General features: G+C 41.7%; 1 protein-coding gene, 1 long non-coding RNA gene and 1 other non-coding gene across 8 annotated transcripts; all 3 read right to left on the bottom strand.

Annotated features, from left to right (window-relative positions):
- Positions 1 to 327: 327 nt before the first annotated feature.
- On the bottom strand, positions 328 to 4,436 carry RSRP1 (arginine and serine rich protein 1). 6 transcript variants are annotated; one of them, XM_027109658.1, is made up of 5 exons: positions 4,266 to 4,429; positions 3,454 to 4,024; positions 2,654 to 2,805; positions 1,379 to 1,462; positions 328 to 802 (listed from the first exon to the last, which is right to left on the bottom strand). In XM_027109658.1, exons 2-5 carry the CDS (start codon positions 3,962 to 3,964, stop codon positions 665 to 667), a joined length of 885 nt encoding a protein of 294 aa, XP_026965459.1. In that variant the 5' UTR covers positions 3,965 to 4,024; positions 4,266 to 4,429; the 3' UTR covers positions 328 to 664. The 6 variants fall into 6 exon arrangements, 5 of the variants coding, with proteins under 5 accessions (XP_026965459.1, XP_026965464.1, XP_026965462.1 ...); XM_027109663.1 differs by lacking the exon at positions 328 to 802 and adding an exon at positions 2,229 to 2,273 and having other exon boundaries at positions 4,266 to 4,436; XM_027109661.1 differs by lacking the exon at positions 328 to 802 and adding an exon at positions 2,229 to 2,273 and having other exon boundaries at positions 1,399 to 2,027; positions 4,266 to 4,436.
- Positions 4,437 to 9,755: 5,319 nt separating this feature from the next.
- TRNAK-UUU (transfer RNA lysine (anticodon UUU)) lies at positions 9,756 to 9,828 on the bottom strand. Its single transcript has one exon. It is a non-coding gene; the product is annotated as a tRNA-Lys (tRNA).
- Positions 9,829 to 16,099: 6,271 nt separating this feature from the next.
- On the bottom strand, positions 16,100 to 27,055 carry LOC113622024 (uncharacterized). The gene is made up of 2 exons (XR_003433389.1): positions 26,847 to 27,055; positions 16,100 to 16,280 (listed from the first exon to the last, which is right to left on the bottom strand). It is a non-coding gene; the product is annotated as an uncharacterized LOC113622024 (long non-coding RNA).
- Between the last annotated feature and the right edge of the window lie 38 nt (positions 27,056 to 27,093).

The raw sequence follows: 27,093 nt of genomic DNA, 5'->3' as shown, positions 1-27,093 counted from the left end.
AACCCCTCTCTGGCTGAGTTTCCTGCCGTGAAGCTCAATTCTTCCAGGATAACACTATGCCAGTATTCTTTTAAGTCTTAGGCCAAAATTACCAAATTTTAATGAGTATCTACATCAACCGGGAGTACTTTACAAATCAGCTTCTAATTCAGTTCTGGGGTAGATTTCAGATTCAACATTTCTCACAAACTCTCAGGTAAGATCACAGAGCCCTATGCTGTCAGTTCATGGATTTGGATCTGGGATTAGCAAGGCTTTAAACAAGAGATACCACCTCATTCTTCTTCATTAAATAAAAACCCATTATATAAAATATATACAATAAAGTGAAACTAAAATAAAAACAAATTTATTAATAAAATATATACAACACAAACAGTTCAATTACTGTTTGTCTTAAAAATTTCACTTCTACATAACCAATCCATATTATATAAAACATTTACAAGTATATATACAAGAATGCCACCTGTGCGTAACCTCTGGTCCATTTGTGCTATCTCCTATCTGCAAGAGAAATCTAAAATGTTAATATTTAAATATTAAGTATTTACATCTTTCTGTGTTGTCATCTGTAATTGCAAAAATTATCACTAAATGGTTCAAAGGAATGGAATAATGCTGGAAACAAACTTGCAAAAAAAAAAATGCATTTCAGGCAACCTTAGCTATTGATGTTCTTTTCGACAGGTATCCACAGTCCATATGGACTTTTCTTCTTATCTATTTTTGGGGATCCTGAAGAGGTCTCTTCAGCAGTAGCTTTAGCTGATTTCTGAAGCAATGGCTTTGCTACAGAATTCTGTAAGAGAACAAGTTCTTAAGTCAGCTTCCCAAACAAATATTATTATACATATTTAAAATACTCGCTTTTTACAAAATACATTAAATAATTCCATTTAAGACTAGAACTTAAAAGAGACACCAACCAAATAAATGCAAACCCACGGACTGCACTTGCAACTTGATTCAATCAAATCAGACATATGCAAGGCATATGTCACTATTGCAGTAGTGAAGTATTAAAAATAGTTTTGAAATTTTGTTTATTAAGCCCTTAGCTCATTTTAAAATATTCTGACTACAGGATATTCTGAGACTTGTTTTTTGAATATTTTAACAGTTAAAAAAGAAAACAGGAATAATTAAAAGGAGGACAAAATATTGAGACTGAGAATGTAGATATTAAAGTAGGAGCCCATTATATTGGTCACTTGTAAGAACCATACAAAAAAATTTCTTTAATTCTATTTATTTAGCGGCTTAGTAGGCCTCGAATTATCAGCATAAAAACAATGAGCCAACAAAAATAAAAACCCACATAACAGAAATATGTTTAAGGCCAGTTTTTGAGTGGTCAATGCTTAGATATACTTACATTAGAGCTAAAAGCTATGCTTTTTTGCTGGGAAGACTTCTCATTGGGATTTTCTGTTTCATCTTCTATTAACTTATCCGACAGCTAGACAGGTAAGAGAAAGTAAATTTTAAAAAACCATACCCTTGTAGGTATAAAAAGCAGCCCAACTGTATTACAAATTCACTGGTAGAGACACAAATCAAGTTGGATGTAACCAAATAGTTAACATCCTAAAATAAATAACATAGTACTCTGTTGAGTTTTCCCCATAACAAAAGTGATTCAATGATAGGCTTAAGACACTCTTCCCCATAAAGGAGTATTGTATCCCCCTGATGCAAATTCAAGTAACTTTGAAAGTCAAGTCATACCAGAAAACACCTAGTTTCAAAGAACTAAGGCATTTGCCCATCCAGTTGGGAACCTAACCGTCTGAAAAAGCGACTGAACTAAGATCTTTCTTGTCCACCACTAATACTTAGGCAAACCCACATCTGGATCTGAATGACAGGAGATAACCCATCTTCCCTATGTTAACTCAGTGTTATCAATTCCTAACTACCTTAAAACTTTAAGCTATGAATTTTAAGCTGCACATTTCTGGAGAATTGTAATAAACTTATCTGCAAGTGAAGCAGGCCTCTTCTTCTGTAATCTCTCAAAACATCTGGAATATATTGCATATATTATGAAAGGGACATCTATATCAGATGCCCCACCATTACAAAGTACACTTTTGTTTAGTTTACTACCTGTCCCAAATTCTAGCATGCATAGGGATCTACCAACAAAAAACTAAGTTTTCAGTGTGTCAACATAAACTTCAAATTAGTTAAACCTCTGACGCTTTTGCACATGTATCAATTACCAACAGATTTTCTTCATCAATGTCTGGAGACCACATTCATGATTTCTATAAGACAGAAATAAAGCAGATGAACTATACTGTATGTTGAGTACGGAACTTGTGGGAACATAATGCTGCAAATGAGCGCTACAGATAAATACTCCGTAAAAAACTAGCTAGAAAAACTTGGTAACTACATAGAAATCACCACAGTACCAGCTACAATTATGAAAGTAATTAGTACTGTGTCAACTGAAAATAAAGTTCATTAGTCTCCCATTTTCACGGGGGAAGACTATCTAGTATTGTCAGATCTGTCATTTTAAATTATATTTAGCTAGCCTTTCCAGGAAGCAGTCTAAGGCAAATCAAATAAAAATGGCTAATCAGATCTTTCTGGTAGTAGTTTCCTGAAGATTTTGTTTGGATAAATCTAAAACACTTACCTCAGACTTTGCACCATCATTCAGTACAGCTGTTCCACGGTTGGTTTCTTTAGATACAGAAACAGTTCTGAGACTGGCTGGCAAGTCAAAGTTGGCTGTTCCTAATGCTTTTGCGGCATTGGCTTTTGCTATTTCTAACAGCTCCACTCGATCTACAAAAGAAACACAAAGTGTTCATTTATCCTGTAGTATTTCTCCAGAAAACTCAAAAATCACAAACTGTGTTTGTGCTTTTTTTTTTTTTTTTTTTGCCTGTACACAGGCCTCTCACTGCTGTGGCCTCTCCCGTGGCGGAGCACAGGCTCCGGACGCGCAGGCCCAACGGCCATGGCTCAGGGGCCCAGCCGCTCCGCGGCATGTGGGATCCTCCCGGACCGGGGCACGAACCCGCGTCCACCTGCATCGGCAGGCGGACTCCCAACCACTGCGCCACCAGGGAAGCCCTATGTTTGTGCTTTTAAACTAGTAGTATCTAGACATTTACACGGTACTTCCACATGTAAGATATATTTCTATTGATGGAAAAAGAACTCTACTTATTTTGCTGAGAAAAACAAGCATCCCTAAATGATCAACAAGTAAAAGCACACGGTGGGTAAATAACTAACTCTCTGACAATTTCAAGGCTCCACCCAGAACCGCCCTCCACCAAGCCATTCAACGTGCACAGCCTTACTCCCAAGGGGAAAGCATGCCGTCCATTTTAAAACTGGGCGCCCACTACAGTGTAGTTTTAACTATTAACCTACTGGAGTCCTTCCTCTTTCCCCTAACGCCTCTCTAGACGACCGACGACTCACCCTTCTCACTCAGACGAAATGGGGTTGGGCTGCGCGACCTGGTCCGGGATCGCCCCCTCCAGCCTCTGCGCTCCTCCGGGTAGACGGTGCGGCCGAAGCCGTAGTACGGGCGGTCCCGCGCGAAGGCGTAGGCCCTCCGGTAAGGCGAGCGGCCTCGGGAGCGGGGGCGGCTGAGGGACCGGTAGGACCTCCTGGAGGAGCCGTGGTGCCTCTCCCGGTACCGGCGGCTGCGGGGGCGCGAGCGGCTCCGCGAGTACGAGCGCGAGTAGCGCCGGTACCTCCTCCGGTGGCGCCTTCGGGAGCGAGACCTCGACCTGCTCCTCCGCCGGGGCGGGCTGCGGCTGCGGCTCCGCGACCACGACCGAGTCGAGACGATGGATCGGGACGGAGAGCTCGGGGGAGAGCGGCTCCCGGACGCCGAGGACAGCCGGCTGGACGGGCCCGACCGCGACGACGAGGGGGAGGCCTTGTGCGGCGAGCCCGGCCACAGGTCGTTCACGTAGCTGGACATCTCGGACGGCAGCTTCCGAGCTTCCTTTGCTCTGACGACCCCTGCCCGAGAACTCAGTTCCTAAAAACAAACGAGAGGAAACAAAATACAAGTGAAGTCCCGAAGTGAGCCGCGCGGGCAGCCTCGGGCCGAAAAAGAAACGGGCCTCCCGGCCTACGGAACTCCGGGCTGTGGCGCCGTCTGCTGCCGGCCTTCCCGCCCCGCCACCGTCCCCGTCCACGCTCCGCGGGGCCCACAGGGCCCGGCTACGCTCGCCTTGAGGTAACCGACCGCGGGGCCACCCCGTCACCAGAAAACCCACCACGGGCCGTCGACGCCTCACTCAAGGAGAGAAAGGCCCAACGGACGCCTTCCTTCTCAACTTAAGGACGGAGAGAGGCTTTTCGCTGCTTCTCCTGAACGGCGGACTCACAACCTCTACCTCCGACGTCCAACGTCCAAAAGCGAACTGAACGGGGTCGCGGCAGACGTGTCGAAAATACCAGAAGCTGGCGCCCCGCGCCTGCGCAGAGACGTTGCGTGGTGGGCGCGGCTCCCCTCTCGTCCAACCGCCGCTCCCCTCCTCTCTCCACCCCGAGCCCCACCCTCCGCCTCACCCAATGGCCTCCAGGATGCGCATGCGCGCCCTAGCACGGAAGGTGGGCAGGGGAGCCGCAGCTTCATCCGGGAAGCAACCTGTGGCTCTTTGGTGTTCTTGGCTGAAACCGGGTGAAAACGAGGCGGCCTCGCGCCGGCTACACCGGACTCTGGGACTGTGTGCCTGGCCGATGTTAACTGGGTCGTTTCCTCCCCTTCGGGCTGTGCCTCCCTGGACCCTTCTTGGCCACTTCCTCCTGACCCATGTCCGGCCGGCGGGCCGCCTTCCCCTGGACGTCACAGGATGCCTGTCAATGCATTATCTTAGAAAACGGTTTTCACTCCCGTGTTTTGGCTAGGAAAAGTCAGAAAGGTGGAGACAGAATGCAGAGGGCACTCATAGCTGACCTTTAAGTTAGTTTAAAGGTTCAGAATGACGTCTGAGATGTCTATTCTGAGGACAGTGTTCTTGGTGCTAAGGATTAGACAATGGTGACTCTTATTTATAGGGATTTATAAGTAGGATACATTTTAGACATATTTATTGTTGTTAATAAAGCATGACAATTGCCTTGAAATAATTTTTCATCGAATGAACTAACCACTTATGTAAGGAGCATTAGTCCTATGAGCTGCTTTTGCAAGTCAATGCTGCTTTGCAGGCATTTTTACAAAAGCTACTTTCTTGGGAGGTAGATAGGAAATCACTTATCCTGGATTATATAGGGTGGGCCTAATCTAATCACCTGAGAGATTAAAAGCGCGAGAAGACTTCCACATTTTATTGCTGCTTCTGAAATGTGGGGTCTCCACAAGGACCCCTGAGAGATGTCTAGGAGCTAAGGATGGCTCCCAGCTGGCAGCACCAAGGAAACAGAGATCTCAATCCAATGACCTCAGAAGTGAATTCCTCCAACACCTGAAGGAGCAGTGCTGGGGATTCTCCCCTAGGTTTACGAAAAGAATGCACTCTCTGCCCTGCTGACACCTTGACTTCACCTCAGTGTGACGTGTCACCTACAGAACTGTAAGATAATAAGTTGGGATTGATTTAAGTCACTAAGTCTGTTGCTCTTTGTTACTGAAGCAATAGAAAACTAATACATTCACCAAAATTTTGTAGCTTTTTTCCATACACATCTTGTACTTGTCTTGCTAGGTGTATTCTAAAATATTTTGATGGTACTTGTGGCTTGCAAATAGTATCCTTCTGAGGCAGAAGATAGATGAGCCCCGGGCTGAACAGTTTCTCCCCTGTGGACAGAAACTCCATAATAGCAGAAACTCCATAAAAGCAGGTTAATGGAGGAGGCTGGGCCCTGCCCAGAAAAGAGATAAAAGACCACGTATTCCTCATTCTTGAAGTCAAGGAGACTTCACCGACTACACATGCACAGAAAGGTTCCTTGGAGTTCAAAAAGGGAGGGGGCGCCACCTCATAGTAAGTGATGCCAACTACACATAGGCCTCCTCACTAGAATCCATCTTGGCTAACAGAGGCACACGCACACAGGGGAGGATGGTGAGAGGTACCAAATACGGACTCAGAACCAGGCAAAGCAAGATGATTGGTCAAAGGAAACCCGGAGGAAATGTCCCATAAAAGTGATTCAAACTGCCAGGAGGGCAAGACTCTCTCTCTGAGCCCGCCCGTGTGTCTATCCGCACGTACCGTAGTCTTTTTCCTCCTAATAAACAGTTTACTTGCTTCACTACTTTCCGTCTCCATGTGGAACTTCATTTCTACACAGCTGACGGGCCAGGGCCTTGTTCCGGGTCACTGGTCCCTTGTGGTCTAGTGGTTAGGATTCAGTGCTCTCATTGCCGCTGCCCAACCTCAATCTCAGGCCGGACACCAAAATCCTGCTGCAAGCCACTGCAGGCCAAGGCCACCCGAGATCACGTTTTATTAAAGGTTCACTTTGTTGTATGTGTTTTGAAAGGTACACAACATCTAGTTAGGTGAATAACACCTACCTGAGTGTTTACACCCAGTATGAAAGATTTTGTCATTCGATAGGTAAATTCAACCCATTTACATTTATTGGAGTAACTGCAATATTGATCTTATCTTTTCCATTGGTGCCTATTATTTATTTTATAATACTTTTCTTTTTTCACTTCTTCCCATTTTATTCTGCCAGCCTAATCAAGTATCTCTTTCTTCCTCCCTCCTACTGTTCATTTAGAGGTTCTACAATGCTTCATCATACAATTAATGCTTTAAGGGTTATCTTTTTAGCACATATTGAAACATATGTTTTGAAACATATTTTAACCGGTTCCTCCTCCCCCATATCTCCTTCCATAAATATTTATAGAATGTTTACTGTATTAGATGGTGTAGGATAGGTTAAGAAAAATTTAGTAGTCCTTTCCCCTACCAAAATTAAATTCTTTCATTAATTTTAATAACAGCTAATTTTGTGACAGGTGAGGAAATCCAAAGATATATAAAGTAAAAGTTAATAATCCATTCCCTAGAAGTATGGAATCCTCTAAAAGAGGTCCCCATTCTTCTTCCCCATAACTTAGAAGTAACCAACGTTAACATTTTCAAACTCTTTCAAATATACAAGCATATGGTGTTTTTTATGAATATGGGCTCGTTCTAAACAAACTGATTTGAAACTTGTTCTTATAATCAAGATCCTTTAAGACAAACCATTTAGATCTAATTTATTTCCAATCAGCTATCTAATATTCCATTGTCTAGAAATTAATCTTTTATCCCTTATTGCTTGTTCATGGACATTCATGTGGTATCCAGTTTTTCCACCACTAAAAACTATGCTTTGGAACCAAAGTCAGATTCCAAAAACATAAGAACAGTTGCAGAGTGGAGCTACTCCACTGGCTCTTAATACATGTTTCAAGGTCAACAGAGCCATGTCCGGGATACAACTTGGAGCAGCTGATTGCAATGAAGACTCCAGCACTACTGGAGGAGTTACTTCCAAAGTACCTGAGATAGTAGCTCAGGAAGTAAGCTTAGCTCTCTCAGACGACAGGGTAAGATGAACATGCAACCACGGAGCTCATCTAGAGAGTAAGAGCTGCAAAGAGGAATTCTGACACAGAAGACATATTCATTGATCTTAGATCAGAGATGAGTTGAGATGAGACATCTCTGTTGTTAGAGCTGCTATAGAATCATTAGCTACAGTCAACCAGTGCAGCATTCAAGGCAGTTAACACAGAGATCAATAAACTCCAGCCTGATGTGACATTCCTGTCTTCCAAGATGTCCCAAGGAACTCCTGCCATTGATTCAAACATCACCCCATGTGGGCTCGCCACTCCACTGCCTGTGATTACTGAGCCTCACTATAACTAGGCTGTTATTCCTGCTGCTCCTCCAGATGAATGTTTCTTGGGTTGGTGGCTCTGGCATGGAAATACCAGGCTTGCAATGCTATGCAGGAGGCACCCCTCGATGTAGCAGCTTGACACAGCTCTTTCCTGCCATGAAGACTTATCACAGGAGGATGTTATCTACAGTATCACCATGGAAGCTGACCACCGTGTCCCCATTGCAGCCACCATCGAGAGGTGTTAGGAAGTCTCCTGTACCATGTCATTTGGCTTTTGGGTGTCTACTCAGAAGCCAGGAAAAGCAAGCAAACAGCACACAAATCCAGATGTGTACCTGTCAATAGCATTCCCAATAACCCACAAAAGTGGTGTCATTACAATATAAGGACTGATCGGTGCCTCTGCCTAACTAAGAATGTGACATTTGTGTCCATGCCTAATGGCCACCTGTATTGCTTGTTTGAGGATTGCTCTACTCTGCACAGCAATATAACTCTTCAGTGCACACCTTTGCTCAGTAGAGCGCTGCTCCTCAATCAGATGAGCCGTCTCAGCCATACCCACCTGAACATCAGAGGAACCATAACTAACTGTACGTCTGTGGGTTATAAGACCTGCACAAGGAATTTGACTTCAGTAAAGGCACAGTCAGAGGCAATGTAATAACGAGAATGTCGATGGGTCCAGCGTAGAAAACGGAGAAATACTGCACAAGGCTACACTATTGATTCTGTACGAGACTTCCTTTTCAAAGGATACATGTCATGCAATCTACTCTGTGTCCTGCTCCCTCAAGCTTCTCACAGCCTTTACTTGACCATACTCAATTTTTGCAACCTTGGCTCAACAACCAAATAATCACAGATGTTATCTCACGAGACTCAGCACTTGTCTTGCCCTATGTAAAGGTAAACTATTCTGTCCTCAATCTAACAACAGGTGAGCTTTACTTCAAGGTACAATGCAATGCAACTGTGATGTTTTACCAATGGAACAGGATCTCATACAGCAATCTGCCTCCCATAGGCAAAGGACCATACATATCAGCCAGTTTGGCCAATAAGAAAAATGTGCTCCAGGTAGCCAGAACTAGCCATCGCCCCCATGTTCAACAACCATTTCATCAAACCCCATGAGTGGATAAACTTTTACTGGGAGACTTCCATCAGGACCTTATAGCAAGCTTTCAGGTGCTGGATACTTTGTATTATGCGATTGGACCTAAATCTGATTTATCTGGAATATTCTAAGCATCTCGTGGCGAGTCCACCCACCTGAATATTTTTCAACGACTTACTGGGTTACCTGCACCTGCTTTCCTCAACCCACCAGCCTGGCTTGGAGATTGACCTCTTGGGCAGCCTGGCTTGGTGGGATGTTATACATCATAATGCTTGCAGCTTTACTAGGAGTCAGAGTCACACTTTAAGTACTGGTACTTTTATTGTTATATGATAAAGTCTCAAAAGTGGGATTTCTGGGTTAAAGTTTTTGTGTGATTTAATATATTGCCATATTGCTTTCCAAAAAGCAACAATGTCTGAGAGAAAGCCTTTCTGATCCCCCAGACCAGTTAATTTTCCCCAGTATAGGTTATCCTATTTTCCTGTGCCTCATATTTTTAGCATTTATCACAACTGTAATAACGTTTTAATTCATTTTGTCATGTGTCATTTTCCTGCTAGAATATAAACTACATAAGGACAGGCTTGTTTTTATTGTACCCCAGTATTCCAGACAGTACATGGCCTATGGAAGGCACTCAGTTGATGTTTACTGAATAAGCAAAAGGCATAGACTCTCAAATAAATCTTGAAGAGCAGGCAGAGGGAAAGGAAGGAAATATTTTATTTTATTTTATTTATTTATTGGCCACACCACGCGGCTTGCAGGATCTTAGTTCCCCAACCAGGGATCGAACCCAGGCCCATGGCAGTAAAAGTGCCAAGTCCTAACCACTGGACCACCAGGGAATTCTGGAAAGGAAGGGAATGTTTTAGACAGGAACAAAGTTCTTAGCAAAATGATAGAAATAGAATTGCCCGTTTTATAACTTGGGGACAGAAAACAAACCAGCTTGGCTAGAGCAACGAGTTTGTGGTGTGGAATTTTGGAAGATCAAGCTGGAGATGTAGAATTGGGGCAGATTATGGGGAACCATGAATGTGAACATCTGCTTATCAAGCAGCAGGGTCCTAGTTTGTCAGAAATACTGAATCTACCTTTCAAAAGCTGACTGAATACACTGAGATGGTAAATAGCTTTACTTGATTGGAAGGAAGAAAACACTTGCAGGATTTGCGGAATAGGGTTCAAAAGGCTTTTAACCCTAACATATGCTCCCCTTAAACAGACACCTAGAACAGTCAGCTATACTATAAAAATGCATAATCTCACACCTTATTATGCACTATAGAATGCAACGATAAAATCCTGCCCATAATGAACACCTTCAGCTTCCTTTCTATAACGTTCAGAATCCTCTGTCATGAGGACAAATTCATTCACTAAAGGAATTTTTAACTAGTTTTCCTTGGCATTCTGTGAAAATGTTTTGATTAAAAGTACAGAAAACAACAGGGCATAGTTGACATCAACAATAGCAGTTTCCATGGGTTACTGGGAATGAAAACCAGACTGGAATAGACTCAAGAAAAAAAAAATAAGAAAAGAGGATGTCAAGATAGTAGGTTTGGGCAAATTAGAGGAGTTTTTTAATTGAGATATAATGTATATAGCAAAACATTCATCCTTTTAAAGTATACAACTCAGTGGTTTTTAGTATACTCACAAGGTTATGTAATCATAACCACTAATTCCAGAACTCTTTCATCCCCCCAAAAAGAAACTCCTTACTCATTGGCAACATGCCTCATTCCCCTCAGTCCCTTGCAACCACTGATCTACTTTCTGTCTCTATGGATTTGCCTATTATAGACATTTCATATAAAAGGAATCCTACGACATGTGGTCTTTTGTGTGTGGCTTCTTTCACTTGGCATGTTTTAAGAGTTCAGCCTTGTTGTAGCATGCATCCATACTTCATCCCTTTTGATGGCTAAATTATACTCCACTGTATGTATATACCACACTTTGTTTATCCATTCACTGGTTGATGGACATTTGGGTTGTTTCTATTTTTTGGCTATTATGAATAATGCTGCTGTGAACATCCATGTACAAGTTTTCGTGTGAACAAATGTCTTCGGTTCTCTTGAGTACATTGCTGGAGTGGAATTGCTGGGTCATTTGATAACACTATGTTTAACTTTTTGTGGGACTGTCAAACTCTTTTTCACAGTGACAGCACCATTTTACATTCCTACCAGGCATGTACGAGGGTTCTAATTTCTCTACATCCTTGCCAACATTTTTCCTTTAAAAAAAATTATAATCATCATAGTGGATATAAATTTAGAGAGTTTTGCTGTAAAGAGAAGGAAAGAATTGGGCTGGTGGCTAAAGAGGGTGGTTCTATCAAGGTTTTTTTGTGTTTTTTTATTTTAAGATGGGATATATTATAGCATGTTTGTATACTGATGGTAATAATCTAGTAGAGAGGGGAAAATGGGTTATGTAGGAGAGAGATTGTACAGTTGTGGAGCCATGTTCTTGAGTAGGAGAGAGGGTAGGTCCAGAGGACAAGTGGAAGAGTTGGCCTTAAATGGGAGCACAGACAGTTTACCCAATATGGTGGTGCTGTGGTCTGAATGTTGGTGCCCAAGTTCATATATTGAAATCTAATCCCCAAGGTGATTAAATTAGGAGGTTGGGCCCTTGGGGGTGATTAGGTTATGAGGGTGGGGCTTCATGATTGGGATTAGTGCCCTTATAAAAGGAACCCTGGAGAGATTCCTCATCTTTTCTACCATGTGAGGACACAGCAAGAAGTCAGCAGTCTGCAACCCATAAGAAGCCCTTTACCAGAACCTGACCATATTGGCACCCTGTTCTTGAACTTCCAGCTTTCAGAAATGTGAGAAATGAACTTTTGTTTAAGCCACCCAGTCTGTGGTACTTTGTTATAGCAGCCTGAATGGACTAAAACAGGTGGGAAGGCAGAGCAGGAATACAAATGAGGGTAAGATGATAGCTTAGTGCTGAGCACTTGTGGAAATCCCTTTGTGATTTTTACCCCAGTGACATGAGCAGCTGAGATTGAGGAGGGGCAGGAGATATTAAAGATCTGAAGAGAAAGAAGCAGGTCCAATGTAATCTTTTAGGATGAAATTGACTAGACAGAGTAGGACAGCTAGGCATCACTTGAAGTTAGTGATCATGAGTTCAAAAGAAGACCAGTCGGTACTAATTTTTCTCCAACATCTGATCTTCTCTTACCATAGAGGTTTTCAGTATTTAAATGAATGAAAAATAAAATGAGTTAATACTGAGTTTATGTTGCATGCACAAAGAGAAATGCTTTATGCCAGATTTTATTTAAATTAAAGACCACATAAGAGCAAAGAATAGCACATCCTAGTTTAATTTTTCTGATCAAGGTAATTAGATTAAACAAGGATTTCATTTTAGTACATTTATTTCTCTTGAGGATGACGTTGCTGAATAAAGAAGGATTTAAAACTGACAGCTAGTTTTGAATCTGTCCATCTACATGTTATTTTCAGAAAAGGAGGAAACTAGAAGTAAACAGTAGCTGTATGATCTGGTATTCTCTAGAAATTTCTTTCTAAAATTCTGAACTGTGCTTGATTATCCATTTATTAATTCATTCAACAAGCATTTTCTCCATATATCCTTTTTTACCAGTTACAGGAAAAACAAAACTCAATTAAACATGATTCCTAACTCGAAGTACATCGGTGAAAGTGGCAAGTCCTAACCACTGAACCGCCAGGGAATTCCCGAGGCAAATATACTTTTATTTGAACAAATTCTTTTAGAGAACTTGGTCCTATGTACCATCACGTAAAATTAGCACTGATAAATAGAAAATGTTATGAAATTTGTAAAATAAAAAGCTCAAACATTAATAAGTTTAATACACTATATATAAAGTCTTTCTGGCAGGGCTTCTACTTTAACAGTAAACATGCTCATAAGACCACTTTGTATATATGTGCCACATCTTCTTTATCCATTCATCTGTCGATGGACACTTAGGTTGCTTCCATGTCCTGGCTATTGTTAATAGAGCTACAATGAACATTGTGGTACATGACTCTTTTTGAATTATGGTTTTCTCAGGGTATATGCCCAGTAGTGGACATGGGGAGGGGGAAGGGTAAGCTGGGACGAAGTGAGAGAGTGGCATGGACTTATATATACTACCAAATGTAAAATAGCTAGGTAGTGGGAAGCAGCCGCATAGCACGGGGAGATCAGCTCCGAGCTTTGTGACCACCTAGAGGGGTGGATAGGGAGGGTGGGAGGGAGACGCAAGAGGGAGGAGATACGGGGATATATGTAAATGTATAGCTGATTCACTATGTTATAAAGCAGAAACTAACACAACATTGTAAAGCAATTATACTCCAATAAAGATGTTAAAAAAAAAAAGACCACTTTGTCACAACGACAATCATGTGCTTCATGGAATTTTAGCTAGGATACACTATTAGAGTCTTAAGATTTTTATACTTCCCTTTTTGAAGTCCATTTGGTGTTTTTACAGAATTAACAATCTTGTGAACCTGGTAGTGCTTGTAAGTCAGACTTCTATTGAGACCAAGGGCAGAACACACAGCTGGACACTGTGTGGCAGTGTTTAAATACTCTTCCAAAAGCTAATGCCACAGCTCTGTGCATTGATTGCAAATGCAGCCCAGGGTTACGTTTGTCTTTTCTATTGCTGTTTGCCGCATTTTGTTTAGATAAATGGTCAAAATGAACGCCATTGCTTAAGAAAAGCATAAACACAATTTAGTCACTGAATATGGTTGTATGTAGGTTATTACTGTGGGGAGTCTTGGTTTGGCCGAAGTATTATTTTTAATGAAAATTCTGACAGACCAAGGTCATTTATGTTTCCATAACACTTAAAAAAATGAATAAGCTATCCAATTACTGAGGTTTAACTTGTATCAATGTAGTTGCACATATAAAATTTGATTGTGAATTTATTTTTCCAGGACTTTTAAATTATGAACATTATTTGAATGAAAGAGAACCAATCTATTGATTATTTACAACTGAGATACAATTTTATTTCATAGATATCTTCCCATATAGTACATAAAACAATGAATCTGAAGCCACCCCCAGAACACGGGATGGGGTGTCTTCCTTGTCTTCCTTCTATTGTCCTTCACCTTCTAAGATGATACCACTCATAGTGACTGAAATCAGACTAGGTGGCTTAAAACCACAGAAATTTATTTGTTTACAGTTCTGGAGGCTGGAAGTCCAAGATCAAGGTGCTAGAGGGGTTGGTTTTTCGAGACCTCTTCCTAGCTTGCAGATAGTGGCCTTCTCACTGTGTATTCACATGGCCTTTTCTCTGTGCACACCTGTCTCTTCCTCTTCTTATAAGGACACTAGTTCTATTAGATTAGGGCTCCGCTGTTATGACCTCATTTAACCTTAATGACTTCCTTAGAGGCTCTATCTCCAAATATAGTCATAATGGGGGTTAGGGCTACAGGGGGAGGGGTGGGGCACGGAGACAAAATTCAGTCCATAACAGTGTTACTAACAAACATTATATAATTTTAATGTGTGATTATTGTCCTTGTACATAAACTTTCTCAGTATTCCTCTGCCTTTCAGATATGTTGCCATCACAAAGACTTTGCTTTGCCACATTACCAATTTCATTCCAGTTAATTATAATACGGGTATCTCTATTGAGTGCTCAGTGTATTCAAGGAATTATCCCAGGTTCTGGAGATATATCCATTAATGAACCATCCCCCTGTAAGTAACTTGTAGTCTGACCAGATCTTTAGAAATTCAGAAAACTGCCACCTTCAAAGATATCTAGGAGTTCAGGAGTCCCAGATTGTGAACCACCTTACCTAACAACCAACTTCCTTGTAAAAAAAAAAAAAAGAAGTATTTTATTGACTAATTAATGTAACCAATATTTGTTAACTTTGAGCCTAAGGTACAGCAATAAACAAACTGTATTAAGTGCTTGGCCTCGTGAAACTTGTATTCTAATGGAAGAGACAGACAATAAACAAATTAAGATGTAGAATGCAATGTCAGGTAGTGATATTTTGAATTAAAAAAAAAGCTAAGGAGAAAGAGGACAACTTGTGGGGGGCAGGCTGCAAGCTAAGGTGCGAGAGAATGCCTCTCTGAAGAGGTAACATCTGAGCAGAGACTAGAAAGAGTGGAGGAGTGAGCCTGTGGCTGTGCGGGGGAGGAACGTTCCAGGTAAAGGACAGGTGCAACGGTCCTAGGGCAGGAGTGCGGTGTGTTTCAGGGGCTACAAGGAAGCCAGTGTGACAGAGCAGAGTGAGCTGGGAGAAGAGTGATAAGTGATGAGAGCAGGAAGGATCCTGTAGTGTATTTTAGTCTACAAGAAAAGAAGCCACTGAAGCATCTGGAGACCAGAAGAAATAGAAGCTGATTTATATTTTAAAGCCTCTCTGGCTGCTGTGTGGAGAAAAGATGGGGGGAGTGGAGGCCCAATATAGAGCAGAGAGACAACTGCAGTGATTAGAGTGAGAAATGATGCTGGCTTGCACTAAATTGATAGCATGGAGGTGTTGTGTGTGTGTGTGTGTGTGTGTGTGTGTGTGTGTGTGTGTGTGTGTCTGTGTCTGTGTGTCTGTGTGTGTTTTAAGGTAGGCCCAACAGGTATTGCTATCACGATTAGTAATTTTTTTCTCTTTTTGGTCGCGCCGTATGGCATGCGAGATCTTAGTTCCCCAACCAGGAATTGAACCTGTGTCCCCTGCAGTGGAAGCACGAATTCTTAACCACTGGACTGCGAGGGAAGTCCCTGATTAGTAATTTTTCTTTTTTTTTTTTTAATGATCACCACTCTTAGGTTCTTTTTTTTTTTTTTGGCTGCACTGGGTCTTCATTGCTGTGTGCAGTCTTTTCTCTAGATGCGGCGAGTGGGGCTACTCTTCGTTACGGTGCACGGGCTTCTCACTGAAGTGGCTTCTCTTGCTGTGGAGCACAGGCTCTAGGCATGCAGGCTTCAGTAGCTGTGGTAGTTGTGGTGCACAGGCTTAGCTGTCCCACGGCATATGGGATCTTTCCAGACCAGGGATGGAACCTGTGTCCCCTGCATTGGCAGATGGATTCTTAACCACTGGACCACCAGGAAAGTCCCCCTGATTAGTAATTTTTAATCATGAAATATTACATACAAAAAATAACCAACACCTACAATATTCCTGACCAGTACTCCTCAAATCTGTGCATCAGAAACAAGGAAAGTCTGAGAAACTGTCACAGTTAAGAGGAGCCTCAGGAGACATAAATGTAATGTGCTGTCCTGGATGGGATCCTGGAACAGAAAAAAGACATTAGGTAAAAACTAAGGAAATCTGTAGTTTATAAACTATGGACTTCAGTAATAATAATGCATCAATATCGGTTCATTAATTATACCAAATGTACCACACTAATGAAAATGTTCATAGGGAAACCGTGTGGGGGGTGTAATATGAAACCTTCTATACTATCTGTTTATTTTTTCTGTAAATCCAAGTTAAAAAGGAAAAAAAAAAAAAAAACCAACAATGTAACTTACATCCATGTATCCATGGAGATGGCTGGTGGTGACGGTTGCACAATGTGAATATACTTAATGCCACAAAACCATATACTTAAAAATGGTTAAAATGATAAATTGTATGTTACGTACATTTTATTGCAATAAAAAAAGATGTGTGACATTTTTGCTTCAGTTTTTTTTCTGTTCACAAGGTTTAGAATTAGATGATTTCCTCATAGTATTATAAGTGACAGAACTGATATTTGAACCCAGACCTGACTCCAAAGCCCATGCCTTATCCACCCTGCTTTATTGTCCCTCCATTAGTGTTTGTGGGACCCCTTCTCTCCTTGCATTTCACATATATTCCAAGGTCTTACCTCCCCCAGAGAGCTCTTAAGATTACTAGCTCATATTCATTCATTCAACAAATATGAATTGAGCTTTTCCTAGGTACCAGGAGCTATGCCAGTACCTTTTCCATACTCGTGTAATTCTCATCACAGCCCACAGTGAAAGAGGTAGTGCTGTAGACCTGAGAAAACTGCAGCTTGGAGAGGTTACATCACTTGTTCAGTATTATAGACCTAGTTGTATCCAAGCCAGGCATTAAACTCAGGTGTGTCTAGCTCTAAAGCCAAAGCTTTTAACGGCCTCCTTGTCAATGAACATTGGAGACAAGAGTATTATTTTTATTATTTCCGGTATTGTTTACCATGAGGGAAGGTTCATACCTCACACTGTTAGTAGCTTGAGTCGCCCTCATTCTCTAATTGTCTATACCTGTATTTTATGATAGATTCCTCTGGTTATTGATTGTTTCTTCTGTTTATGTCTTTTATCTCTCCCATAAGATCCTCCCTGTAATATTCAGTGCAAAGTCATCCTGTTCTCTCTGTAGGGATCCCATGCTTCCTTAACACCTCTTGCCTACATCTTTACAGAAGTACCTTCGGGGTCTCTGGACTGATAGTCTAATCCGACTTCAGTGTAACCTAGTAACTGATTCCAAAGTATTCGTAAGGTCAGCTCAGATGATTTCCCTCTCCTCTGCAAAGGAACTTTAAGGGGAGTCCATTGCCTACTAACTCAAATTGGGCTTTCAAAAAACCCTCAACTGACCTTTGAGGTCAAATTAATCTATCTCATTTTTCTTTTGACATGTCTACACTTCTCTAATTCTGTACCTTTTCCTAATACTCTCCTTTTTCTAGAAAGCCTCCCTCATTTCTGTTAAGACCTGTCAAAAATAAAATCAGATCAAAGTAAAATGTTAAGAGTTTACTGTGCATACAAAAGAAGAGTTCGCAAACTGGTAGACTTCAGATAGAAAGTGGCAAGAAGCTCAGAGGCATGTCCCTACGGGATGGCTTATAACACGAGAATAGGAAGTTGTTCAACCTTTACAATGATTGATTATTACAATAGGGGTTTCCAGACAGTAGGAGATTGGTTAAAAGTGATTATACCATTTTAGGAAGACAATTTAAATTTCATTTATGATTATCAGAGGCATTTACAAGAAATAAATTGAATTTCGTTTACATTCATGAAATAAGCTAGATTAAGTTTCCCTTTCATGGCCTAATTGGTTTTGTCTGCTCAAGGGATTTTTTTTTTTTTTTTTAATATTTATTTGGCTGCTCTGGGTCTTAGTTGCGGCACCTGGGATCTTCATTGCCGCATGTGGCATCTTTAGTTGCAGCATACAAAAACTTAGTTGTGGCATGTGGGATCTAGTTCCCTGACCAGGGATCGAACCCCTGGCCCCCTGCATCAGGAGTGCAGTCTTAGCCACTGGACCACCAGAGAAGTCCCTGCTCGGGGGATTTTTAAGGCTGGTCTCCTCTTTTGGTCATACTCTCAGCAAGTTCTTGTTCCTGTATATGTTCTAGTATAGGGTTACTCTTGGGTACCACTGTTGACGTTGGTAGGATGGATTGGTTTCTTGTTTGTTTGTTCGTTTGTTGGACGCACCACGAGGCTTAAAGGATCTCAGTTCCCCAACCAGGGATTGAACTCGGGTCCTGGCAGTGAAAGAGCCAAGTCCTAACCACTGGACCGCCAGGGAATTCCTTTCTTTTTTTGGCGGGGGGTGGTGGTGGATTGTGTGCAGTCACTATTACTGACAGTTGTATAGTCATGGTAGACATGGGTGGTTGGATCACTGAGTTCTTCTAGTTGCCTAACCCTGATGGACATCATTTGATGCGTGAGTAGCTGCTGAAAGGTATTTAAATATCTTGAGAAGATGCAACACACTAGGGAAATTAATGTGATGACTATGAGAATAATAACCAAGGAGTGAAAAATTCCCTAGGGCAGAGATTCCCAGGAGCCAAGACTTAACTAAAGAAATCAATGGATGAACCATGTCACCTATTTGGCAAAAGATGAACATCTGACCTTTAAGACCTTTTAAATTTGGGGTAACAATTCCTGATTTATTAACATGGAAACATTTTCCACCAATGACAATACACGCACCTCCTTGTTGGGCAGTTAGGTGCCTAAGACTCTTCTATTTGTAAGACTTCTGAAGCAAGGCTGGAAACCTTGGTATCTAAGGCTTGGAGAGAATTAGCTGTGTCACTGAAGCTTTTTTTTTTTTTTAAGTTTTAGGGATATATAAAACAGTCTTTTCTAATTTACAGGTGCCGATATGAAGAATTAATGCTCTGACAAAGGAAGGAATCCAGCATTGTGTGTAGAGGGTTTTGGTGCTTCATGGATTTCTCTTATGAACTGGTATCTTATGAATAAATGAATCAAGATTGGTGGTTTCATGTGCAGATACTTTTTTTGTTTCTGACTATTGGGAGTTAATAGCTCTAACCCACAATGACCATTCCAGTTTAGGGGAAGTTCCTGATACAGGGTGGTGTTGCATTGGAAATAAAGCCCCACTCCTCTTAGGGACAGAGTTAAATTTTGATGGTATTGGCTTGGGCAATTTGTGGATTGGTTATCTGAGGTTTCTTCAAGAACCATGAGCGGGCTTCCCTGGTGGCGCAGTGGTTGAGAGTCCGCCTGCCAATGCTAGGGGACACGGGTTCGTGCCCCGGTCCGGGAGGATCCCACATGCCGCGGAGTGGCTGGGCCCGTGAGCCATGGCCACTGAGCCTGCGCATCGGGAGCCTGTGCTCCGCAACGGGAAAGGCCACAACAGTGAGAGGCCCACGTACCGCAAAAAAAAACCCACAAAAAAACAAAAACAAGAACCATGAGCAAGCAGTGCTTCGATTACTGAATTTAAATAGAAGGAAGAATTCGCCATGGGATTAGGGATTGGAGAACATCCAGTCAGGAAAATTTTATTGTGGTCATAGTATTGGTAATGAATATAGGTAGAGAATCTTTTAGGGTTTTGTTAAGAAAGTCTAATCCGAACAGTTTCATTACACTATTGAGGAGTGATAAGTCCCAAAGAGGGACAATCTATTTGATTACTGAAAATATGAAGTGGAAATTTTTCTTTTATTGGAGGATGAATAGGAAATATAATTGGGAAGAACTGGTTAGTTAGGCTTTAGGAATGTGTCCATAATCCATTGGGTTGATACCAAACTGTTTTGTTAGCAAGATAAAACTGTAAGAATACATCAGGTTCTTCATCAATCTGGGTACATATCCAACATTCTACTTAATTAGTCACTGATGCTATTTTTTTTTGTACAGTGTCAATTAAGAGGTGTTTATACTTAACATTAGTAAAGCCTTAATAGAATTATTAATAATAAAAGCACGTTAATTTTGGCACCAGTGGTCTTGCTCCATTGACTTGGGAAAGTTGTCTACATCATGTGGTTGTCTGCTTCTGGGGAAAATTTTTCCCCGGTATCCTTAATTTTAAGTCGGCTGTAGGTTGACAGGCCCAAGAGTCTGAGGGAGTTCTTTTTAGTTGAAAGATATGAACTCACGGTTCAACACTCTGTAATTTGACTACTATCTGAGAGGTTAAAAGAACCTGATGGGACTCCATCAAGGTTCAAGTGCAGCTTTTGGTTGATGTGTTTTCCTGAATACTGTCACTGGGTTCCAAAGTATGGGGTAGAAAGTCCTCATCAGGTTGAGGGTCTCTAAAGGCCTCTTTGACCTCCTGGAAATAAGCTTCTAATATTGCACTAGAGCCTTACAGTACTTGGTCATATCAGAGTTCACAAGAGCTGGATGAGCAGGTGGGGTTCTATCATTAAGGGCATGGGTCACCCAGTAATGATTTCATCAGGCGTCAACTTATTTTTTTTAACATCTTTATTGGAGTATAATTGCCTTACAATGGTGTGTTAGTTTCTGCTTTATAACAAAGTGAATCAGCTATACCTATACATATATCCCCATATCTCCTCCCTCTTGCGTCTCCCTCCCACCCTCCCTATCCACCCCTCTAGGTGGTCACAAAGCACCGAGCTTATCTCCCTGTGCTATGCGGCTGCTTCCCACTAGCTATCTGTATTACATTTGTTAGTATATATAGGTCCATCAGGCGTCAACTTATATTTTCCAAAAGGTGTTGATCTTATTGTCTTAAGAGTTAAAGGTTTAACGCTTTAGGCCAGTTGGTCTCAGTTAATTTCGTCAATTTTAATTTTAGAATGCTATTGGTGCATTCAACCTTTCCTGAAGATTGAGGATGACAGGGACAGTGGTAGCGCCATTACGTTTGTATAACCTTGTCTAGTTTTTTTTTTTTTTTTTTTTTTTGTCTAGTTGTTTTATAACTTGTCCAGTAAAGCGAATCTCTCTATCACTTGAAATTAAGTTTGGGGACTTCCCTGGTGGTGCAGTGGTTAAAAAGCTGCCTGCCAATGCAGGGGACAGGGGTTCGAGCCCTGGTCCGGGAAGATCCCATACTGCAGAGCAACTAAGCCCGGGAGCCACAACTACTGAGCCTGTGCTCTAGAGCCCGCGTGCCACAACTACTGAAGCCCGCACGCCGAGAGCCCATGCTCCACAAGTGAAGCCCGCGCACTGCAACGAACAGTAGCCCCGCTCACTGCAACTAGAGAAAGCCTGCAAACAGCAACGAAGACCCAATGCAGCGAAAAATAAATAAATAAAATTTTAAAAATAAATTAAGTTTGGGATTCCCTGAAGGGGAAAAACATTTTCTAATAATTTCTTTGCTACAGTGGTGGCATCAGCTTTCCAACATGGAAAAGCTTCTACCCATCTAGAAAACAGACATACTATTATTAAGTACATACTGATGGCCCACAGAAGGAGGCAAATGAATGAAGTGCAAATGTAAATGTTCAAATGGTCCAGATGGTGAGGGAGCAGTTCTGGAGCCACTATAATGGACTTATCCAGGTTATGTGATTGGCAGGTTAGACATTAATTAGAGATGCTTCACACCATCTTAAAACAGTTACCCCACCAATACTTTTTCATAATTTGAATCATTTTGTCAATTCCATGGTGAATAGTCATAGAGCGCTCGCAAAAGTGGCAACTTGAGGGATTCAGGAAACACCAGGTGGCTACTCAGGGCGTCCCAGTCTTCTTTTTATATCAAATTTTCATCCTACTTAGTGCCACTTTTGTTTTCTAATATAGATACACTTGCTTGTCTGTTAAGTAAGTTATCATAAGTGATTAATTTGGATCAATTTTATGGAGTTAATTCGTTACAGAGTTTTGGTACATTTTGAATCTCTTGAGTTGCAACCTTAGCATAAAAGTCAGCTATAACATTTCCTTGATATTCACGGTCTGACTTCAACTTTTCTGACAGCAACTTGTGAAGGCTGTAATAGTGCAGAGGAGCTCAGCACTCTGAGGTCCATTTTTTATAGGCATGCCATTTGATGTTAGGAATTCCCTCTGTTTCTATAGTATACCAAAATCATGGACTACTCCAAAAGCATACTCTCTATTGGTCATACTTATTTATAGTTTTATCTTTGGCTAACTCACAGGCTTGAGTCAAGCCAACTAACTCTGCAGGTTGTGCTGAATTAAATTGGGGAAGAACTTTCCTTTCTAATCATTCATTTGGGGCAGTAACAACATAAGGTTCTGATACTTTCCTGCAGAATTTTTGGCATAGGAGCCATCAACATAGAGTATTAATTCTGGATTGGTTAGTGGGGTTTCCTGTAAATCTAATCTAGGAGTCAAACTTTGAGGAACCAATTCAACACAGTTATACGTCTCTCCTTTGTTGGGTAAAGGCAGGAGGGTAGCAGGGTTTAAAGAGTTATAGCAAAGAATGCATAGGTTTGAAGAACACAGGAAAGAGCAGAATCTCATAAGATGTTAGTCTCCTGACTGAGAAATGCTGTGAATGCTCAGTATTTAGCAAACTTTCTACAGCATGAGGAACCTGTAGGTATGAATCATTTCCCTGAAGAAGTTCCGAGGAAGACTCTACAATTTTTTGTTGCTGCAACTACTGCTTTTAAACAATTTGGATATGCCCTGACTGCTGGGTCCAACTGCAGGCTGTAATAGGCTATAGGTCTATTTTTTCCTCTATGTTCTTGAGTGAGGACTCCTAAAGCCAGATTGTTCCATTCATGGATGAACAACACAAAGGGTCTAGTACATTTGGGGGGCAATGATGTGGGAGGATTTTGTAAAGCCCATTTGAGTTCAATAAAGGTTTCCTTGTGTTTTATTTCCCAAGGAAGAGATTCCTGAGTGCTATTTTTAGTTCATAGAGTGGGGAAGCCAATAAAGAAAACTACGAGACTCAGGACCTACAATATCCTGCAAGTCCGAGGAATCCTTACAGGTTTAGGAAAATTTTGAATGGTATTTATTTACTTTATTAATATTTACTTATTTATTGATTTGGTTGTGCCGGGTCTTAGTTACAGCAGGTGGGCTCGTTAGTTGTGGCATGCGACCTTTTAGTTGTGGCATGCAAACTCTTAGTTGTGGCATGCATGTGGGATCTAGTTCCCTGAGCAGGGATCAAACCTGGGTGCCCTGTACTGGGACTGCAGAGTCTTAACCACTGCGCCACCAGGGAAGTCCCGAATGGTATTTATTCTTTCTAAAGACAGAAAGATTCCTTTTGCAGAGAAGTCATGACCTAGATAATGAGCCATCTCTTGTGGTAACTGAAGCTTATCTTGAGGCCTTACAGCCTTTATAAGCCAGTCGTTGTAACAGATATGTTGAATCGATTCCTACATATTAAATCATCTACATATTAAATCAAGGTAGAATTTCTGAGAAATTGCAGCAGAGTGTTTAAACCCTGATGTTAAATTTGTGAAAAGTGTGGGGGAGCCTCAGTAAATCCCTGATGCATTACTGTCCGATACGACTTGATTTCTCCAAGTAAAAGCAAATAAATATTGACTTACTTTGTCCACAGGGATGCTGAAGAAAGCAGAGCATAAGATCACAACTGTAAAGCATTTGGATTCAGTTGGTATATTTGCCAACAAAGTACTTGGGTTTGGTACCCCTGGAAACGTCAGTATCACAGACTTATGGCTCTAAGGTCTTATACAAATCTCCATCCCCATCTACAGGGCTTCTTTAAAGGCAAGATAGGAGCACTGCAAGAACTGATACAGGGGATAATTACCCTCTGCCTTAATGAATCTTCTATTATAGGGGTGACCCCTTATAGGGCTTCAGGCTTTAAGGGGTACTGAGGTGAGTTAGGAAGCAATTTAGAAGGATCATTCTGAATTGTAATGATCATTCTGAATTTTAATACTTTTTATCCCTGATAAAAAGTATCAGGGATTTCAGAGAGATCTATAACATCTATACTTTTATGGAATTTAGTAGTCTCCTCTGGACAATCAATTTGGGCTTGGAGAACACATAATGCTTCAGTGTCTGATGAGTCTGGAAAGTCTAAGGTTATTTCTCCTGAGGAAAATCTTATTTGGCCTTGTAATTTAGAAAGCAGATCTTTTTCTCCCCCCAAAACAACCAACTTTTTATTGAAGTATAATTGATTTACAATGTTGTGTTAGTTTCAGGTGTACAGCAAAGTTATATATGTATAACTTTTTCAGATTCTTTTCCATTATAGGTTATTTATTACAAGATATTGAATGTAGCTCCCTGTGCCATATTGAATGTAGTTCCCTTGTTGTTTATCTATTTATATATAGTAGTGTGTGTCTATTAATGTATTCCTCCCCTCTCCCTTCCCCCTTTGGTAACCATAAGTTTGTTTTCTGTCTGTGAGTCTATTTCTGTTTTGTAAATAAGTTCATTTGTATCATTTTTATAAAAAATATTTATTTATTTATTTATTTGATTATACCAGGTCTTAGTTGCAGCTCACAGGCGCCTTAGTTGCAGCACAAGGGCTCTTAGTTGTGGCACACATGTGGGATCTAGTTCCCTGACCAGGGATCGAACCCAGGCCCCCTGCATTGGGAGCGCAGAGTCTTATCCACTGCGCCACCAGGGAAGTCCCTGTATCATTTTTTAAGATTCCACATATAAGTGATATCATACTCTATTTGTCTTTCTTTGTCTGACTTACTTCACTTAGTATGATAATCTCTAGGTCCATCCATGTCGCTGCAAATGGCATAATTTCATTCTTTGTTATGGCTGAGTAATATTCCATTGGGGTGTGTGTGTGTGTGTGTGTGTGTGTGTGTGTGTGTGTGTATACATACCACATCTTTTTTATCCATTCATCTGTTGATGACATTTAGGTTGCTTCCATGTCTCGGCTATTATAAATAGTAAATAGCTATAGAAAGCAGGTCTTTACCTAGGAAATTCACAGGGGTAGTAATGCATAATAGAAAAGTATGACTTTCAGAGAAAGAGCCAACAGTTATGGGTTCCAATAAAGGAACTCTTTGAACTTGACTGGAAACTCCCACTACTAAGATATTTTTATTACTCTGAGGAGGTTCTTCATGTATCACGGTGGTTTTAAAGTAAACAGAGTTGGGGCGATGGGGGGAAGGGAGTTCCCTGGTGGCCTAGTGGTTAGGATTCGGGGCCTTCGCTGCCATGGCTCAGGTTCAACCCCTGGTGAGGAACTGAGATCCCACCAGCCTCATGGCAAAGCCACAAAAAAAAAAAAAAAGAAAGAAAAAGTAGATACCATGTTGGTATCTATCAACATGGTAGAAATTTCTCCATTTAAGTTTAGTTTAATTTTCATCCTTGAGTTAAAGGAATTATTGAAAGTAGCTTACTGGGCAATTTCTTGGAGCCTTATCATTGTTGACAGTCATCACAAGAATCTGGGAGTTGAGAGCTCTCTTTTATAGGGCAACTGGATTGCTAAAAGTGGCCTGTTTTTGGACTTCCCTGGCAGTCCAGTGGTTAACACTCTGCGCTTCCAATGCAAGGGGCGCAGGTTCGATCCCTGGTAGGGGAACTAGGATTCCATATGCTGTGTGGTGCAGCCAAAAAAGAAAAAAAAAAAAGTGGGCTGGGCTTCCCTGGTGGCTCAGTGGTTGAGAGTCCGCCTGCCGATGCAGGGGACACGGGTTCGTGCCCTGGTCCGGGAAGATCCCACATGCCGCGGAGCGGCTAGGCCCGTGAGCCATGGCCGCTGAGCCTGCGCATCCGGAGCCTGTGCTCCGAAACAGGAGAGGCCACAACAGTGAGAGGCCCGTGTACTGCAAAAAAAAACAAAAAAAAACAAAAAAAAAAACTGCTCAGAGCTGGTAAACTAATGTTGTCATTAATAGACATTTAAAAGTTTCCATTAAGAACTGCCTGCACTAGCTTCCTCCACCCTGAGCCATTTAAAGCGACAATTAATCTTTAATCTCGAGGGGTATGAATGATGTCCATTTAAAAATAGGCTATGGATTGCGATTGTATAGTTTTGTCTGCTAATCAGATAATACCGCCCCCACAAGCCTCTCTGGTGGTGCAATGGTTGAGAATCCGCCTACCAGTGCAGGGGACACGGGTTCGAGCCCTGGTCCGCGAAGATCCCACATGCCATGGAGCAGCCATGGAGCAACTAAGCCCATGTTTCACAACTACTGAGCCTGCGCTCTAAAGCCCACGAGCCACAACTACTGAAGCCCGCGCGCCTAGAGCCCATGCTCCGCAACAAGAGAAGCCACCGCAGTGAGAAGCCCGCGCACCCCAACGAAGAGTAGCTCCCACTCGACGCAACTAGAGAAAGCCCATGCGCAGCAACGAGGATGCAGAACGCAGCCAGAAACAATAAATAAATAAAATAAAACAAATAAATTTATTTTTTAGAAAAGATAATACCGCCCCCAACCCAAAGCTACAGAGATTTCATACATCAAAAGAAATCAAAGAAATTAAATCACACAACCACCTTGGTTCCCTAGCCTACTCATATACTGTCGCCCTACATGTAAAAAGAGGTGAAACTGTGCGCCTCTCTTAAGCACAAATAACCCACCCACCTTCTTCACTTACAGGAAACGGGGTTCTGCTCTGCGACCTCTTCCTGGATCTCTCCCTCCAAGTGCTGTGTTCTTTCGGGTACACTACAGGGTCAAAGCCCTAGTACTGTCACCCCGCGTGGGTACACTACAGGGTCAAAGCCCTAGTACTGTCACCCCGCGTGTTCGAGAAGGCCCTTCTGTAATACGACCTTCCCCGAGAGCGGCACTTCCTGCGGGGTCGCGACCCGCTCCGCGAGGAAGACTGCGAGTGGCGCCCG

This window comes from Aethalodelphis obliquidens, unplaced genomic scaffold (assembly GCF_003676395.1).
Source record: "Aethalodelphis obliquidens isolate GAN/ISIS:26980383/991018 unplaced genomic scaffold, ASM367639v1 scaffold9, whole genome shotgun sequence".
Lineage (NCBI taxonomy): Eukaryota > Metazoa > Chordata > Mammalia > Artiodactyla > Delphinidae > Aethalodelphis > Aethalodelphis obliquidens.
The sequence above is the reverse complement of the archived record's forward strand: the minus strand, read 5'-3'. Positions and strand labels throughout refer to the sequence as shown.

What these genes read in the sequence shown, in the direction of transcription:
- RSRP1 (XM_027109658.1), bottom strand. Translation starts at nt 3,964, where the DNA reads ATGTCCAGCTACGTGAACGACCTGTGGCCGGGCTCGCCGCACAAGGCC. An exon ending in ATTTCGTCTGAGTGAGAAGG is followed by an intron (nt 2,806 to 3,453) that starts GTGAGTCGTCGG and finishes TTTCTTTTGTAG; the next exon opens with ATCGAGTGGAGCTGTTAGAA. An exon ending in GCATAGCTTTTAGCTCTAAT is followed by an intron (nt 803 to 1,378) that starts GTAAGTATATCT and finishes GTTCTCTTACAG; the next exon opens with AATTCTGTAGCAAAGCCATT.